The 12,480-nt window shown below is 35.4% G+C and overlaps 1 protein-coding gene across 2 annotated transcripts; it reads left to right on the top strand.

The window, feature by feature from the left end:
* The first annotated feature begins 208 nt into the window (after positions 1-208).
* LOC114283077 (DNA-directed RNA polymerases IV and V subunit 2) lies at positions 209-12,480 on the top strand. Of its 2 annotated transcripts, none has more exons than XM_028225911.2 (8): positions 209-389; positions 1,366-1,949; positions 4,661-4,873; positions 6,883-7,763; positions 9,068-9,359; positions 9,928-10,878; positions 11,056-11,327; positions 11,822-12,480. In XM_028225911.2, the coding sequence occupies exons 2-8, from the start codon at positions 1,398-1,400 to the stop codon at positions 12,321-12,323; spliced, it is 3,663 nt and encodes a 1,220-aa protein (XP_028081712.2). In that variant the 5' UTR covers positions 209-389; positions 1,366-1,397; the 3' UTR covers positions 12,324-12,480. The 2 variants fall into 2 exon arrangements, with proteins under 2 accessions (XP_028081712.2, XP_028081718.2); XM_028225917.2 differs by having other exon boundaries at positions 265-389; positions 1,344-1,949.

Raw genomic sequence — 12,480 nt, 5'->3', positions numbered from 1 at the left:
TCGCAAGTGAATAAGAAAACAAGTGACTTGAGGCGATGAAAAATGAAAGAGGTGGCATTGGTGATAAAGGATGATTGCGGCGTTTTAGAAATACAATTAGAGTAGAAAAAGATGAGGATATAATGATATTTTTATTTTAAGACAAAATTATATTAATAAAAATTTTCATTAATGTGTGAACAAAGTGAAATTAGTGGGTGAAAATAGAATTCCCATTTGCTTTGCTTCGTACGGAGGAGCATTCACCACTCTCTCAATCGATATAAGCTACAGTCCATAAGGGCTGTTTGGGCATTCTGAATTTCAGCTGTTGAAATTAGTCCTCTCGATTCTCGTCTGCTTCCGGCGACATACCCACACTGAATGAAAAGAAGGAGCTTTGATTAAACGTAAGTTTCTCTCTCCCTCTCTCTCTCTCTCTTATATACACCATATATATATATATATAAATATACCATCGTCACACTATCTCTATAGAATGTCGATCATAAATCCCTGTTATTTCCGATTGAAATTTCTGTATTTGAAAAGCTCACTGTGATTCTTTCTTTCTCGTTTTCTCTTACAATTTCAGTATTTTTTTGTCGATTTTATAAAGACAATTTTTTTTTTTTTTTTTTTTGAGGGTTTTGGTTGAAAGTTTCATGGGTTTACTTAACTTAACTTAGCTTCAGTTTTATGTTGAATCATTTAACTTAAATGCCTAATTTTTAACATATTTGGGTCTGTTTTTGCGTGTTGAGTGTACATAAAATCACTAGTTTTCGATTTTTCGAGAGGTATAAAGTTTTTATTTTTAGCAGCAAAAAAATGGAAACATTTGGGGAAGCTCTTAAATTTATTTGGTTTTGGGTGGAGTTTAGGGTTTTTAGGTTTTATGCCAGGATTAGGAAATGCCAGGAAAAAAAAAAAAAGTTGAGAGGGGTGGTGAGGTGAGGTGAGGTGACTTTTGCATTTCTAGCATGCAAATGTTGTTGCTAGATGTGTAAGAGTTTGGGTTTTGTATTAGGGTAGTTTGGGGTTTGAATAGCATCTGGGCTCCGGATAAATACATTTTGGTTGCTTTGTTGTTGTTAAATGCTTTGGTGACACACACAAAAAAAGGGTAACCATTTTAGGTAATATATCTATGATTTGAGGCATTTTTTTGCTTTTGTAACGGCTTATTTTATATTTTTTAAAATAAATATATTTTGAATTAGATTTGAAAGAGAAATTTACAAGGTCTTTTGTTTAATTAAGCTAGAACAATACTTTTGAAATTGTAACTGAGCTGCACCCTCCAAGCCATGGATTGAGTTTGGATTTTGGCTTATTGTTTGATCACGTTCTATGGTGTACAGTGTAATTTTGGTGTATTTTCAGATATTGAATCTAAACTGGGGCAATCAGATGATATGGAAGACCCAGGAGCAAGTAGTAAGGATGATATGAAATTGAATGTAGAGGATGATATTATGGACTTAGATGACTTTTTCGAAAACCTAGTAGGAACGAGTAGTAAGGTTGAGAAGTCATCAAATGGAGACGTGCACATGGGTTTAGACGATGATGATTTCATGGATCCAACAGCAATACAGGATATGGGAGAAATTTTTCTGAAGAATTTTTGTAAGAAGGCATCGATGTCATTTTTTGAACAATATGGACTGATCAGTCACCAAATCAACTCTTACAATGATTTCATAAAAAATGGAGTCCAGAATGTGTTCGATTCCATTGGTGAGATTACAGTTGAACCTGGGTACGATCCATCCAAGAAGGGGGAAAATGAATGGAGACATGCTTCAGTAAAGTTTGGGAAGGTCACCCTTGAGCGGCCACAGTTTTGGACAGGTGAGAAGTTTTCAGCTGATAGCGGTAAAGAGTACCTGAATTTGTTGCCCAGACATGCTCGCCTTCAGAATATGACATATTCGTCCCGAATGAAAGTTCAGATTCTCCTTCAGGTGAATAATGTGACTGGGTTTACTATTTTTGATTTCTACTTTCAACCATTTTGTTTAAAAGTTTGCAGTGTGTGGTAATTGAGATAGTTGTCTGACTTTGCTAACTGTAAATGAAGGGTTCCATGTGTCATATGCGAGTTGTTGAACCCTAAATTGCTAATAGTCTATTATGCAATTTGATTTTGTTATAGCATATCCAAATTTTACTTACTGATTTTTTTTTTTAGTATATTTGGTATCTTTATGGTTTCTATGATATTTAAATTAGTAATTGATGCTGAAAATCTCAATGTCATTACTAATACAGGCAAGTGCTCTGCCAATGTTAGTTACTGCCTTTGTGCCCAAGGGATTTGCCCTTAAAAGTCACTCTTTTTATTAGGGAATTATTGCTGAGAATACTTATTTTGAATTGTTAATATATCTTGGAAACTTAAGGTTTCTTACATTGGCAAACACTACCTTTCTTTGGAGTTCATAAAATTTATAAAAATTCTGCTGTTAATTTTTCCCTAGGTGCCTATTCATCGTTTGTGGTTTTTGGTTAATTGTGATTTTGTGGTACATGGTAATTAGATATCAAGACATGGATGATTATTAAATGTTACTGGTTGTGCATTCGTATTGTGATTTTGTGGTACATGGTAATTAGATATCAAGACATGGATGATTATTAAATGTTACTGGTTGTACCTTTGTATTGTTTTTTTTATTGGTTTCATATTTTATGTCCTCTTCTTTTTTGGATGCTTTTGGTAATTTATCTCGTACTTTTGAAAAATGAGGTACACCTAAAACCCTAACCAACAGATGTAATTAATTGATGAAAGCTTGTATATCGTTCAATGGGTTTTGACTTTTGACATGCAGTTCTACCACTACAACTAGTTTTTTACATTTTTTTGGTGAAGAACTACTATTTACACTTTCAATGTATTAGACTTCTTCCCTATGCCTAGGAGTCTTTGGAGTGTTTTTGAGAGTGTTGACGGAGTGATAAATTATTGAATTTGTTTCTTTAACTGCTCAGTTCTATCATCATACATTGTCTATAAAATCTCTCTCCTTTTCATCCTTCATGATAGCTACTAGTTTTAATTCTACGGATGAATTGCCTACATGATAATTGTAATGTTCATGCATAGTGTATGACTTTCATTCCACTGGCTTTTTTTTTTCTTGGGTGTAGTTTTAATTATATTGATTGCAAGAGTAGTGAATATCTCCTTATCAACCTCAAAAGTTTGAATTTCTTAACATTCTCCTTAGGTTATGTGAGGCATGTGAAGAGAATTTGTTTTCTTGTCGATTTTAATAGTCTTAAAAGTAGATGCACACTTTTCGCAAATTTGAACCAAATTGTCTCACGGTTATCGCATCAAAGGGACGTGTCAAAATATTACTTAAGATTCGTTCAATCAATTCATTTATTTTGACATTCTTATTTTTCTTTTGTATCAATGGCCCTTTTTGTACAAATTTTAATATTCATGTTCTTCTAAGGCTTTGGGACATTGTATGCATTCTAGGCTAGAATATTGACTCTTTTAAATTTGTTCAATTGATACTTTGAGAGCCTTTAGCGTTGTGGGCACACTAGCCTTTGCCTCATTTGATTCCTCCTTTGGAACCTAGATTTGGCTCACCATTCATGATAGGCTTTTTGACCAAGTATTTTGATTTTGCTTTGTAATCCTGCTGCAAGTGGAGGCCTGTGAAGAGAATTTGTTTTCTTGTCGATTTTAATAGTCTTAAAAGTAGATGCACACTTTTCGCAAATTTGAACCAAATTGTCTCACGGTTATCGCATCAAAGGGACGTGTCAAAATATTACTAAAGATTCGTTCAATCAATTCATTTATTTTGACATTCTTATTTTTCTTTTGTATCAATGGCCCTTTTTGTACAAATTTTACTATTCATGTTCTTCTAAGGCTTTGAGACATTGTATGCATTCTAGGCTAGAACATTGACTCTTTTAAATTTGTTCAATTTATACTTTGAGAGCCTTTAGCATTGTAGGCACACTAGCTTTTGCCTCATTTGATTCCTCCTTTGGAACCTAGATTTGGCTCACCATTCATGATAGGCTTTTTGACCAAGTATTTTGATTTTGCTTTGTAATCCTGCTGCAAGTGGACTTGGCTTGGAATCTTTTATTCATATAAACAACCCATATTCCACATATCTTTTATTTTGTTTGTTCTTCATGGTCTTTGTTTTTTGATCAACAATAAATAATTTTTTTTATTAAAATGAGATAGAGAAGAACATATACAAAAGAAATATGAGGGGACAAGAAGTCCAAAAAATTGAAAAAAATACAACAAAAACATAACAAACTTCATACGGTTCTCCAATCTCTAGAAATCAAACTTCATGGTTTTTGGTCCTCATCTTGCCCAAAGTTTTCTTATGCTGATGAAGCAATTACATGGCACTTCTTCTATGCCGTGGAAGTTCTGTGATAGCATTTCAAGAAGCTCATAAGTATTCGATTTGTCCATGTGCTTCCAATGGCAGTGGCTAAGGTTCTACCTAAGGTTGCATGTTACAAAGTCATGCAACCTATGCTAGTTTTAGCACTGATAGTGTTCTTCCCCTTTTTTTTGTCTTTTTCTTGTGTCCCAAGGGGCTGTTGGCAGAACCCTTGTTTTCATACTTGTATGTATTATTTTCTAAAATGTTATGGTGTTTGTGTAATCTTTCAGGTATATTCTCCGAAGCTTGTTAGAAGTGACAAATTTAAAACTGGCAAAGAACAATATCTTGATAAGGAACTGATAAGTGAAGATAGCAGGGATGTAATTGTTGGCCGAATCCCTGTAATGCTCAAGTCTGATTTGTGCTGGATGAACGGGGTTGAGAAAAGCGATTGTGACTTTGACCATGGAGGCTATTTCCTAGTCAAGGGTGCTGAGAAGGTGAGAAACTTGTATCTTTCCTTCCAATGTGTTACTTGTATAATTACAATTTATTGCTCAGTTGTTTTAGAATATTTTGATGGTAGAGTTAGGATTCAAAGATTTATTGAGTCAAGAAGATTTTTGCTTGAATGTCCATGCACTATGCTATTGTCTATACTCTATAGTTAATCTGCATTCCGTGTTGTTTGGAAAATTCTGGAGTGCTGCTGATCAAAAAAAGAAAAAAGAAAAAAGAAAATTCAGGAATGAATCCTTTAACACGATGTGGTAACTTCAAATGTCACAATTCCACTATGTGGAATGCAACTTATAATTCTGACAACAGTAATACAGGAAGCACCTTCCCTCCTTTCTCCTGCCCCATTCTGATTTCTGAGCTGCAGAGCAGCTAATGGGACACTCTTTTAATAAAAGCTCTATGAATTGGTTACATTTTTTGGTACATTAGGTGGACAAGTGTCTTAGAATACTGTGGAATTAAAGAGTTTTAAATCATCCAATTCCTAATTTGTGTCTTTGGGTTGGTGACACTGGAGTGGCTTGCTTTTCCACTCAGATTGTGTTTCATTCCACCTGACGGTCTATAGTCCATTTCTTTAAGAGTTAGGAAGCATCAAACAACTACAACACAAATTGTCATAAATTGCAAGAGTTAGGAAAGATCACACAATTGCAACACAAATTTTCACGAAATTAACTTGACTAAATCAAAGATATTACACATTTGTAGGCTAAAAGTCTCTCAACTCCTATGTTACCAGAAACGCTAATACCCTAGCAAATTATGTATTGGTATGCACCTTCCAAAATATGGTACACTTTCGTACTAAAACAGTAAATTCAGTGATCTCAATTTTTTTTTTTTTTTTTTTTTTTTTTTTTTTTTTCCAGTATATGTCCTTAAATGTTACCTTAGGAGAAAAAAATTAAAATATAATTAACTAAAATTTAAGGTGAGTCAAGTTTTGACAAGACAAAAAATCAAAAAATGGGTCATAATGCTCATAGAAAATATTGCATTTGATTGGATATCTAATAGTTAAAAAAAAAATTAATGTAGAAGTACTTTAAATTCTTAAGTATAATATATACAAGTCTACCCTTATCGTACCATATTTTAGAGCATTTGGTGTACCATGAACGATCCACGTTCCAGGTAACATAGCTTAGCTCTCTTATTTCTGTAAGGACTATGACTCCAATTTGGAAACAAATCAGTGTGTTTGGTTTGAGTTTTTTGGATTAAGTTTTTTGAATTAAGTTTTTTGAAAATTGACTTTTTTAGTTTTCTTATTTTTTTGTTCTTAGTGAATATATTTTAAATTTTAAACATTTTTTTTACTTTTTTAGATGCACCTCACTTAGATGTATCTAAAACGTAAAAAATTTGTGAAAAAATATTTTAAAAAATTAATAAATACATAAAAATACAAAAAATGTACTGAATTCTTGTATTTTTTTATATTTTTGGTATTTAGTGAATTTTTAAAAGATTTTTTTTTACAATTTTTTTACTTTTTAGGTGTATTTATGTTAGGTGTGTCTAAAAAGTAAAAAAATTGCTTAAAATATTAAAAAAATTCAATAAAAACAAAAAAACACAGAAAATAAGAAAGTAGAATTTTCTGAAAAATATTTTTTGAAAAGTGAAAACAAGCAAGGTAAATAATATTTGGTAATAGAAATATTCTAGACCGACTAGGACTTCAAATAACATTACCTGCCACACAAGAAAACCCATTGGTGATTCCTATAGGCCCATGTCTAGCAAATTATGAAAAAATACCCTAAATTACTAAATGATTTTACCACTTGGCAATGTTGTTGAAGCTGGAGGAGTTTTCAAACTTTCCCCAACCCCCAACCCCCAACCCCAAAACAAGGAAGAGAGCAAACCTTCATCTTAAATTTTGAAATATTGGTTGTTCATCATGAAGATATGATTGTGAAGATTTTGTTTTGCTGTGTATGTTTTAGTGGTAATCTTTTTGTGATGTTTATTGCAGACATTTATTGCACAGGAGCAAATCTGCCTGAAAAGGCTTTGGGTGTCTAATAATCCAACTTGGGCTGTTTCATACCGTCATGTTTTAAGAAGGAAAAGAGTTTTTATAAAACTAGTGGACGCTTCTAAAGATAAACAGATTAGTGGTGGAGAAAAAGTCCTTTCAGTATATTTCTCTGGAACAGAGTTTCCAATCTGGATTTTGTTTTTTGCCCTTGGTGTATCTTCCGACAGGGAAGTGGTTAATTTGATTGACTGTGGTACTGAAGATTCCAGAATTGTCAATATACTTGTTGCATCAATTCATGATGCTGATGAGTGTGCTGGATTTCGTAGAGGGGGGAAAGCTCTTAGTCATGTGGAGGGAGTTCTGAAACGCAGCAATTATCCACCTGGAGAATCTATTGAAGAGTTCTTTAGCAATTATTTGTTCCCCAATCTTAGTGGCTTCAGGCGAAAGGCTCGTTTTCTTGGATATATGGTCAACTGTCTCTTGCAGGCCTATACAGGCCGCAGAAAAGTTGATAACAGGGATGATTTTAGAAACAAGAGGTTGGAATTGGCTGGTGAGCTACTTGAACGAGAACTGAGAGTCCACATTAAACATGCTGAGAAGCGTATGGTGAAGGCTCTGCAGAGAGATCTTTATGGAGATCGTCAACTGCAACAGATTGAACACTATCTGGATGCATCAATCATCACCAATGGTCTTTGTAGGGCGTTTACAACCGGAGCATGGACACATCCTTACAAGAGGATGGAAAGGATCTCTGGTGTAGTGGCAATGCTTAGGCGAACAAATCCATTGCAGAGTATATCTGATATGAGGAAAACACGTCAGCAGGTTCAATACACTGGGAAGGTTGGAGATGCCAGATACCCGTAAGTTATTTGAACTTATTTTGGTTCTTCTTTTAATCTCATGTTTTGACCACCCTAAAGGTTGTTACTTCACCTCATTATGTTGTTTGGTAAAGTAATGAGGTCACTACATTGTTATGCTCGGATTATATTATATTGAATCATGTCTTGTTGTTAGGCTGTTGATGATGCCAGCATCACAAGCTTTCTTAAAAGTTTCCTCCTTTTCTCTATTACTACTGGAAAATCTAGTTTTCTGGAATCTTGGTGAGAGATTGATTAACAGCATGGTCCCTTTTAGGATAATGTTTGCATATAGCTGGTGGCTCGATAATCTAAAAGGTTGATAATTTCTTTGGTGAAAAATAGTACATGAGATAGTGCAAACTAACTCTGAGAGTGGCTTCAGACTCCAGAACTTTTTCTTTTTTCATATTAGCTATTGGCTGAAGTTACTGCATCTCATGTAGTTCAGCTTTTTATCCATTTTGTTCTTTATTATTGATAATTCCATGTACTCTCCCTCCTTGTGTTGATTAGAGAATTTGTGTGCATGCATGAGAATTGATAACTTTATTTTATTTGATAAATTATTCCAGATGTAATGTTACTACAAATATAAAGCCATGTGGCTAAAAGTTAAAGTTGGGTTCCTAGTGGCATGTGCATTAAAAAGGTAGCTTGATATTTATTTTCAGAAATTATTAACTAGTTGATGGATACATGGTTATGTAAACAAAGTAATCTATAAGTGTGATATTCATATATAATTTAGTGAAAGACTCATTCTTTATATATGAATGTCGTTGGCGTATTAATCAAGCTCTTCTTTTTTGCTGCATTTTTTGTGTATCAGTATTGGATACCTCTTCTACTACACTGACAATGCATTTGAAAATCTTCGCTACAAAATAAATATATGGCTATTGATGTACACAAACACAAACATAAGGATGCATCTAATTTGAATTTTTATTCCTTGTATTTTCTCTCCAAGATTAATTCGTTCACCTTAAACATTAATGAATTTGTTTGTTTTGGAAAAGGTAAATCTGGTGCTTTCCTATACTCTAGACACGGGCCAGATGATTTTAATGTTTCCAGCAACATTTTATTTTTGTTTGTTCTGTTTTGTTTTTTTTTTCTCTTTTTTAAAGAATAGTCAGAATAAAGATTTGTGTTCTGTATTTTTTTGAATCAGACTGTTAAAGTTATAACATTTATTTATTCCCTCTAATGCTTGTGGAGGTGAAGTCATTTGGATGTTGGGTGAGAGATGTCTGGCAACAATGGTAATCTTATGCTTGCAAATGTTCTGGATGCAGACACCCATCACACTGGGGAAAGATTTGCTTTCTGTCTACCCCGGATGGTGAAAATTGTGGGCTTGTAAAAAATTTGGCCATCACAGGACTCGTCAGCGCAAATGTTCAGGAACCTTTTCTTGACAAATTGCTTGATTGTGGGATGGAGGGACTGGCAGATGATACTTCAACTTTGCTTTCTGGAAAGTACAAAGTTTTGGTGGACGGGGACTGGGCTGGAGTATGTGAAGATTCTAGTTGGTTTGTTGCACAGTTAAGGGCTATGCGACGCAGGAAGGAAGTGCCACACCAGGTTCACACCTCTTTCCATTTACTGTCTAGAACTTTCATATTCAATTATATCTTGAATTCGGTTTGCTAGCTATTATGTGGCAGATGGATTGGATTGGAAAATCTTGTCAAAAATAAATAAATAAATAAATAAATGATTTGGGTCTAAAATTGTTAATATTCCATATAATTTAGTTCCTTCAAGGGATAGATTAGTAGAGCTGTATTGTAAATGTATAAATGTTAAATTATACTTACAAAATGTGCTTATGCTACCTCTATGAGTCAATTTAGTACAGGCTACAAGCTTAACTCGAAGTTCATTTGACAGGATCTTAGATGTGTAATGTTGTCACCACTACTCTACTGAAAGTTCTAAAGTAGTGAAATCAATCAGTGAAGGTTCCACGGTCAGAAATTGCTTTAGTATTTAATCATGGAACATGTTTCAATTACTTTCCGTTGAAGTTATATGTGTTTACCTCTCTTGGGTTCTCAAGCAGACTGATTTGTTTTGCTGTTCATTGCTGTGTGTGTGTAGTATGATTGCATTTGTGTCGTCTAAAGCTCGAGTATCATTTCACTTGTAGGTTGAAATCAAAAGAGATGAGAAGCACAGAGAAGTGAGGATATTTTCTGATCCTGGAAGAATTTTACGTCCTCTTCTAGTTGTTGGTAACTTAAGGAAAGTTAAAGCTCTGAAAGGGGGAAATTACAGCTTTCAAACTCTTCTGGATAATGGAATAATTGAACTTATTGGAACTGAAGAAGAAGAAGACTGCCGAACTGCTTGGGGAATTAAGTACCTCTTGATGGAATCTGAGGGCAAGTCACCTGTCAAATACACACACTGTGAACTTGACATGTCATTTTTATTAGGTTTAAGCTGTGCAATTATCCCTTTTGCAAATCATGACCATGCAAGGAGGGTCCTCTACCAGTCTGAGAAGCACTCTCAACAGGCTATTGGGTTTTCCACAACAAATCCGAATATCAGAGTAGATACCAATGCTCATCAGCTCTACTACCCTCAGAGGCCACTTTTCCGGACAATGCTTTCTGATTCTCTTGGAAAACCAGGATATCCTCTTGGTCACAATGGAGTAGTGCCAAGGCCTGAGTACTTCAATGGCCAATGTGCTATTGTGGCAGTTAATGTTCACTTGGGGTACAATCAAGAGGATTCCTTGGTGATGAATCGGGCTTCATTAGAGCGTGGAATGTTTCGATCAGAACATATAAGAAGCTACAAAGCTGAGGTTGATAATAAGGAAGCATTAGGAAAGAAGCCCAAGTATGAGGATACTGTTAACTTTGGAAAGATGCAGAGCAAAATTGGACGTGTTGACAGCCTTGATGATGATGGTTTTCCATTCATTGGAGCAAATCTCCAGAGTGGTGATATTGTCATTGGGAAATGTGCTGAATCCGGCGTAGACCACAGTATAAAATTGAAGCACACTGAAAGGGGAATGGTTCAGAAAGTCGTGCTATCTGCTAATGATGATGGAAAAAACTTTGCTGTAGTATCTTTGAGACAGGTAATTTCACTTTATAATTGTGATTGAATTTTGGTATGCATATATGTTCATGAAAGTGATTTACTTGATACTTTCAGTGTTCAGGTTTTGCCTTTCTCTTTCTGCAACAGTCGTTTGCCATAAAAAGTTCAATTCCTGATTAACAATTGAATTCTTGACTGTTTGTTTCTTGCACAGGTTCGAACGCCATGTCTCGGTGACAAGTTCTCTAGCATGCATGGGCAGAAAGGTGTATTGGGTTTTCTGGAATATCAAGAGAATTTCCCTTTCACAATTCAAGGGATTGTCCCGGATATTGTCATAAACCCTCATGCATTTCCTTCACGTCAGACTCCTGGTCAATTGCTAGAGGCTGCCTTGGGAAAGGGTATTGCATGTGGTGGTTCGCTAAGATACGCCACCCCATTTTCCACTATTTCTATTGATGCCATAACGGATCAGCTTCATAGGTAACAATGCCATAACGAAGGCATCTTTTTACATTGTGCCATGCTTATTGCAATGCATGTTGGCCTATATTTCATATGTGCTCCATACATTTTCTGGAAAACGTTTTATGTATCTTTTGACATTTGGTATGACGAAAACTAAAGTTAATGGAATACATTTTTCTTGGCCAACTGAAAACAAGTTTATTTGAGCAGAAAATATTTTTCACTATTAAAAGGTTGAAAACTGTTTTCCGAATTGAACTCTTCCTAATACCACCACCACTGCCAACACCACCACCACCACCACCACCATCACAACCACCACTAGCACCACAACTAATACAATCACTCACACATTAGTTCCAAGGTTGCAACCAAACATAGGAAAATGCTTTCTATGGAGAAAATGTTTCTGCCAAAACAAATGGAGTGATGCTATCACTCATTTTGTCATATAAATATAGATATACTCCTTGATACTCATCGGCATACTTGATGCATATACATGGCAGGGCTGGATTTTCAAGATGGGGGAATGAAAGAGTGTACAACGGCCGAACTGGTGAGATGATTCACTCTCTTGTATTTATGGGCCCAACATGCTACCAGCGTCTGACTCATATGTCCGAAGACAAAGTGAAATTCCGCAACACTGGACCTGTCCATCCGCTCACCAGACAGCCCGTGGCAGACAGGAAGCGCTTCGGAGGGATCAAATTTGGCGAGATGGAGCGTGACTGCCTTATAGCCCATGGTGCAGCAGCCAATCTCCATGAACGACTCTTCACGCTCAGTGACTCCTCCCAAATGCACATCTGCCGGAAATGTAAAAACATCGCAAATGTTATTCAGCGGCCGGTGCCTGGCGGTCGTAAGATTAGGGGTCCGTATTGCCGGTTTTGCGAGTCTGTGGAAGAGATTGTCAGAGTGAATGTGCCCTACGGAGCGAAGTTGCTGTGTCAAGAGCTTTTCTCCATGGGCATATCTCTGAAGTTTGATACTGAAGTCTTTTGAGTCGTGAAAACTCTGTTTATCTGTTAATGTTTGGAGCAAAGACATATATATGTGTTCTTATGTAAACTTATCTAGTTGTATTGCAACCATGTATTAAGCCATGAAGGGTGAACTAGTCTTTTGCTCTTGTGTTTTAATGGGTTGGTTTTTTATTTTA

The sequence above is a fragment of the Camellia sinensis genome, chromosome 13 (genome assembly GCF_055761805.1).
Source record: "Camellia sinensis isolate YWXY chromosome 13, ASM5576180v1, whole genome shotgun sequence".
NCBI classification, from domain to species: Eukaryota; Viridiplantae; Streptophyta; class Magnoliopsida; order Ericales; family Theaceae; genus Camellia; species Camellia sinensis.
Note: the sequence above shows the minus strand (reverse complement) of the source record. Positions and strands in the feature narration are given on the sequence as shown.